Genomic DNA, 6,000 nt, shown 5'->3' with positions numbered 1-6,000 from the left:
TTTATCAAGAGCTGCATGAATCAAGTTAATCATACTAATAAGTGCATCGTTAGTGCTTTTTTGGGTCTGAAGCCATATTGGCAAGGGCTAAGTATATTGTGTTTGGCTAGATAAGAGTAAAGCTGCTTGTAGATTAGTTTTTAAATATTTTTGACAAGTTTGGCAGGATTGATATAGGTCTGTAGTTGTTAACATCTGTGAGATCACCACATTTGTGGATAGGCGTTACTCTCGCTTTTTTTAGAATATCTGGAGAGGTTTTGAGTTGAAGTGACTTGTTGAAGAGCAATGCAATAGCCGGGGCTAAAGATCTGGAGGCTTTTTTGTAAATTAATAATATTATTTAGTATTAATTAATATTTACAATTATTATTAATTACAATTATTTATAGCATAGTTACTTTCATGTAACTCGCAATTGTACATTCTTAGCATTAATAGCCCAAATTAGCACATCTTGCTTTTAAATTAGCCCAAAAAGTAGCAAGTAGCGAAATTAAAAATTTGGGAGCGCGGGGCTCTCAAAAGTAGCCCAATTCGCTATTTGTAGCCCAATCTGGCAACACTGTGTCCAGGTATAGCCAGGCCCTGCCCGACTCCAGTAAGAACTCTTGTATATTATGTATAAAAAAAATGCAATTTAGAAGGGTTCCATATTTTAGGAACCCTCCTAAGTGAGTTTTACACTTAATTATAGTTTAATCAAACTGCCTGAAGTGAGACAAAGGAGGTGTTAGTTCATGGTGTCAAGAGCTGATGAAGATGTTTGAGCACTTTAAATATCAGTTAGAATCACATAGACTTAGTCATTCATACCAGGTGTCATTAATTAGACAAATATTAATGGGATGCTTGAGGTTCAGATTGTATTGAAAGTTCCAAATTTCCAGTGAAAGCCTTCGGAACTGTAAATTCAGTGGGACCGGCTACGATTGTTGATGCTCTTCTGTGTGTGTTACCTTGTGTCGTCTATACTATGAGGATGTAAACAAACTCCAGCTGACTGTTTGACACGACAGCGGGTGGTTGCTCTACGCTACACTCCCATATTTATTACTCTAGTTTCTGCTTCATACAGCGCCAAGAGACTTGACCCAATAGTATAATCATCACAAGATAAACGTAGAATTAAGTGAATTGGTTGAAAGTTTCAATGATAAGGTATGATATTTCACTAGAAGTTGTCATATGGTTTTGCTCTAAACTTCCTGGGTTATGGGACAAGTCGCCCCACTTTCATCTCTCTTCTGACGTAAACCATGGACTCGGGTCCAAGACGTTGAGGTACTATTTAGTTAATTATACTTCTACTGAAGCAGTATAATTAACCAAATTGCCCGAAACACTATGCGTACTAGTGGCTTTAGGTATTGTATGTACTATCTCTATCTTTAAATCCATCATTATGTATGTAACTCAATGGATGTGCCTTTACCTGAATAAAGAATCTGAATCTGAAATCACAGCACATCGTCACAGCCCTCTTGCACCTGAGGCCAGCTGACTTCAAGACCAAGCAGAGGGAAGAGTGATAATTATTAATTAATTATATTATTATAATTATTATAATAATTTTTGTATTTAATAATTATCACTCTTCCTTCTGCTTGGTCTTGAAGAAAGCCGACCTCGGGTGAAAGATATATAATTATATCTTTCTTATATATAGCCGGCTTATATATATAATTTATATGCAATTGACGATCACAAAACACGGATCATTTTTATGCGGAAAATCCACTTTTCATGGATTATGTGGATTTTCCGCATATAATATATATAAAAGCTGGTCTCTTTCACCCGAGGTCGGCTTTCTTCAAGATCAAGCAGAAGGAAGAGTGATAATTATTAAATACAAAAATTATTATAATAATTATAATTATATAATTAATATTATATAATTATAATTATTCCTAGAAAGAGAATCTTTCTAGGCGACTCTCTTTCTCTTTCTCTTTCTATGGTCTAATAAACCATAATAAAATGTGATAATGAACTTTGAAAATGAAAATGTTACGAAAACCAAAAATTAAGAAAACTGAAACGGATTTTCCCATAAGAAATAATGTAAATTGAATTAATCCATTCCACACCCCTAAAAATAATAACAAAAAAATACATTTTATACAAAATACTACTCATACTTTTCATACACAAAACAATCAGGTATAAATATAAACCATAAACCATACAGTATGGCAAATTAAACTATAAAAAATTCAAGTGAAGGGACTAACATTTAATGAAAATCTTAGCTCATCAGAGTGTACTCACCTAGTTGTACTCATCTAGTACAACTAAGTGATTACAAGGTTAAGCTTCCAGGAGTTGAGCATTATCTATTTGGTCCCTCCTCTCAACCATCAATCAAATGGTGTACAGATTCCTGAGTCTATTAGGTTCTATCCTGTCTACATTTGAAACTGTGTATGTAGTCTGCCTCCACCACATCACTGCGTAGTGCATTCAATATGTTAACTGTGAAACTGAAAAAAGTTCTTTCTGATGTCTCTGGCTCATCTGGGCACTCAGTTTCCACCTGTGTCCCCTTGTGCATGTGCATGTTAAATAAACTGCCTTTATCTACTCTTATCAATTCCTCTGAGAATCTTGTATGTGATGATTATGTCTCCCCTTAAGTCTTCTTTCTTCTAGCTACGTGAGGTTCAGTTCCCATAATATCTCCTCGAAGCTCTTATCCCTCAGCTTGGGTACTAGTGTAATGGCATACCTTTGAACCGTCTCCACTTTAGTCTTGTTCTTGTCTAGATAAAGACTCCATGCTGAGGGTGCATTCTCCAGGATTGGTCTAACATATGTGGTACTGCATATAAAGTCCTAAATGATTCTTTATACAAGTTTCTGAAAGCAGTTCTTATGTTGGCCAACCTAGCATATGCTGCTGCTGATACCCTCTTATTGTGGGCTTTAGGGGACAGGTCAACTCCCTGGTCATTCTCTTTGATTATTTCTCACACTCCAGTTCTTGAAAAATTTCATCTCCCAAATGGTACCTTGTATCTGGCCTTCTGCTCCCAACACCTATCTTCATTACTTTACATTTTCTCGGATTAAAATTTAATAGCCATTTGTTGGACCATTCCTTCAATTTATCCAGGTCATTTTATAACCTCATGCTGTTCTTCTGTCTTAATCCTTTTCGTAATTTTAGCATCACCATATCAAATATAAGATAAGTCCGAGTACAGTGTCATTAGTGGAGTCCCACGTGGGACTCCACTAATGACACCATTCTATTCTGAGGCCTCACCTCTCACAGTAACTCTCAGCTTCCTATTGCTTAGGTACTCCCTTTTTCACTGCAGCACCCTTCCCATTATTCCTGCCTGTTTCTCCAACTTTTGCACCAGCCTCTTATGGGGTACTGTGTCAAAGGATTTTCAACAATCCAAGAAAATACAGTCTTGCTTGCTTAGTCTCTACTCTTTCTTGCTTAATCTTTGTCACCTGGTCATAGAATTCTATTAGACTTGTGATGTTTGGTGCAAATTTTCTGCTGGATAAGTTGTAGTTATGAAACAGACGACACGTCTCGGTATCAAATGCAGTTATATTTTTCCACAACAGTTTCTTCTTCAACAGATGATTGTATATGCATGCTTAGCGCGGTTAGCAGATGGAACTCCTCTCTCTGCAACTACAGATTTTGCCAGTGATGCTGACCAACGTGTGAGAGAAGGGAAGAGATGTGTCAAATTACTGAGCAAACAGCTGGCCAAGTTTGGCAAACGTGTGTGTTTGCAGGCTGAGGAGATCACCATCCAGTAAGTGCAAGGATTGGGTTACTTTTCTTTCTTTTTCAGGGAGGGATGCTTCAGTGGCTTTGAGCTTAACTCTGGTATATATAATATAATTGTGAAACATTATATTCGCGGCAACTGCCGCCCCACGGGATGGCGGGGCCGACTCACCCCCAGCGCTCATAATTCGCTCGACTTCCCAGCTCCATTGCGGCTAAAGTATGGTACATACAATATTTTTTTTTAGTTTCCCATGATCAGAGACAGCATTTTAACAATATAAGAAGAGAAAATAATTTTTTGGAAAGAATTTATTTCCTGTGCACCAGGGGGTTGCCATATTTGGAGGCAGAGCAGTTCAGTAGTTAAAGCAATGATTTATAACACAATAAAGTTATAACTTGAGAATGTTTAGGACAAAGGTTCACCTACCAGTTTACAAGCAGACTATTATTGGAACTATAATATGCTTTCAGACCATCACAAATATCTAGATAACTATCCAGTGATTTGAGGTGGTGTTTGGTGTCTCGTGGTAATGGATTTGCTCTGAGAACAGGCTGCTGGTGTTTTGGGCTAAGGCTTGATTGTATTAGAGTTAAGCTCAGGAAGCCACTGGGGGTCCATCACAAAAGAGGGATTTAATTACATTCATTGCTTGATTTTTTTAATTTGATGAATTAATTTCAAGCTGTGACATTTATGACAGACCAGACATGTCATGATCAGATCAGTTTACAGGAGAGAGGAGACAGTCTTGCACTCCATCAATATGCAGTTCTGTATTACTAAAGTACAATAAATATAAGTGTGTTTTTGCATTCTTTAAAATGTCTTTTCTGAGGGGAGCCACTTTGGGTCCCTGGAGCTATCGGGCTAATATACAGTTCATTAGACCAGGGTCTAATGTCCTAAGTTCTAAAGTCTAAAGTCATAGGAGTCCAGCAACCCAGCAGTTCCAGTTTATTGGCTAATGCAATCCAGTGCAGTCGTTATCTCTGGCTTCGATTTCCTACACAGTGTTTTGCCTTAGTGGTGTCACCTACTGTTCATGGTGTGTGGTAGCCAGGTGTACCTTAAATGTACCGGGGCTGCATGAACTTTGGGCAGCCATTCCTAAGTGCCCTGTGAGTACTACCCTTGCATGTCAGGGTTATCTCCCCTGGTGCATTTGGGACGCCAATTCTGTAGGTCGTTCTTGCTGCTTGGCATCTATCCCGCCCTTGGGGCCCGCTGGGGTTTTGTGGCCCTTGTTTTGTCTTGGGTAGGGAGTGGTTTTGTTGCTGGTTGGGGTGTCGAGGTGTTACGCAGCCAGCTACCTACATAGCGGTCAGTTCCTGTTTCCTCTAGAGACATTGTACTTTTGAGGGTTTTTTATTTTCTTCTTGCTTGCTTTGCTTGGTGGGGGTCTGCCTTGTTTAGCTATTGGTCCACTTGTAATAATTTGGTAGCCCTCTGCTAGGCCCCCTGTGATTGTACACGTCGCAGGGGTTTCAGTGTGTTGATCTTCCCCCTTGTTAGCTTTGGGTCTAACCGGTTTGCAACACCTTGCCCGGGCTTCCCGTAGCAGTCAGCCTACGGGCCCTGGAAAACCCTGTCGGGGCTCGGTGGACCTATGGATGCGTCTTCAGAATTTCAGCTCACCTTGTGGGAGTTTGAAGGTTGCCGTGTGCCCTTGTCTTAGGGTGACAGTCACCGCTTTTGCCTCCGTCATGCTGCCTGTTGGGTCAACGACACCTATGACCCGGAGTCTTGCAAGTTGTGTTCTCTGCATGTTCTCCAATTTACCTATTCTGATAAGTAATATTTGGGTACAAGTGACATCTGCATTGCATGCTAGGTTTAGGTTGCTGCAACGCGCTAGGTGGTCGCCCACCCAGGTACCCCGTTTTGATTATTGGGACTTGGACTTGGAGGCATTAGTCGCTTCGACTTGGGTTCAATCTGCGCTTCCTGGTCCCTCCCCTGTTGTTCGCCCTGTTCCCCCCCCCCCCAATTTCCCCTGCTTCCGGCTCCCAAACATCTGAGGGTTTCAGAGTCTGAGCAGGATTTAGTTGGTAATTAGATTCGAACAGCTTCGAGGACTGCCCAAGCACTCGAAGGGTTGGGGACGGAGGCATTCGAGCCGGTTCCTCCTGTCGAGGCTTCTGGGTCCCACCAGCAGGCCCCATTCTTTTCTGCCTTTCCCCTGTACTCAGCCTTTTCTTCAGGGGTAGAGGGGTATGGATGACTGCGCTGC

At 40.5% G+C, this 6,000-nt stretch overlaps 1 protein-coding gene across 3 annotated transcripts in view; it reads left to right on the top strand.

Annotated features, from left to right (window-relative positions):
• The first annotated feature begins 976 nt into the window (after window positions 1–976).
• LOC123745538 (vesicle-trafficking protein SEC22a) overlaps window positions 977–6,000 on the top strand; it is a 28,358-nt gene continuing 23,334 nt past the window's right edge. For 2 of the 3 annotated variants that reach the window (XR_006771347.2, XM_045726150.2), the window contains exons 1-2: window positions 977–1,161; window positions 3,604–3,785. Coding sequence is in view for 2 of the 3 variants with exons in the window: in XM_045726150.2 (XP_045582106.1) it covers window positions 3,604–3,785 (182 nt within the window). In the remaining variant the exon portion in view is untranslated. Of the gene's footprint in view, window positions 1,162–3,588; window positions 3,786–6,000 lie in introns of all 3 variants that reach the window. The other variant, XM_045726152.2, reaches the window with a different exon arrangement.

The sequence above is a fragment of the Procambarus clarkii genome, chromosome 71 (genome assembly GCF_040958095.1).
Source record: "Procambarus clarkii isolate CNS0578487 chromosome 71, FALCON_Pclarkii_2.0, whole genome shotgun sequence".
Classification (NCBI taxonomy): Eukaryota; Metazoa; Arthropoda; class Malacostraca; order Decapoda; family Cambaridae; genus Procambarus; species Procambarus clarkii.
The sequence above is the reverse complement of the archived record's forward strand: the minus strand, read 5'-3'. Positions and strand labels throughout refer to the sequence as shown.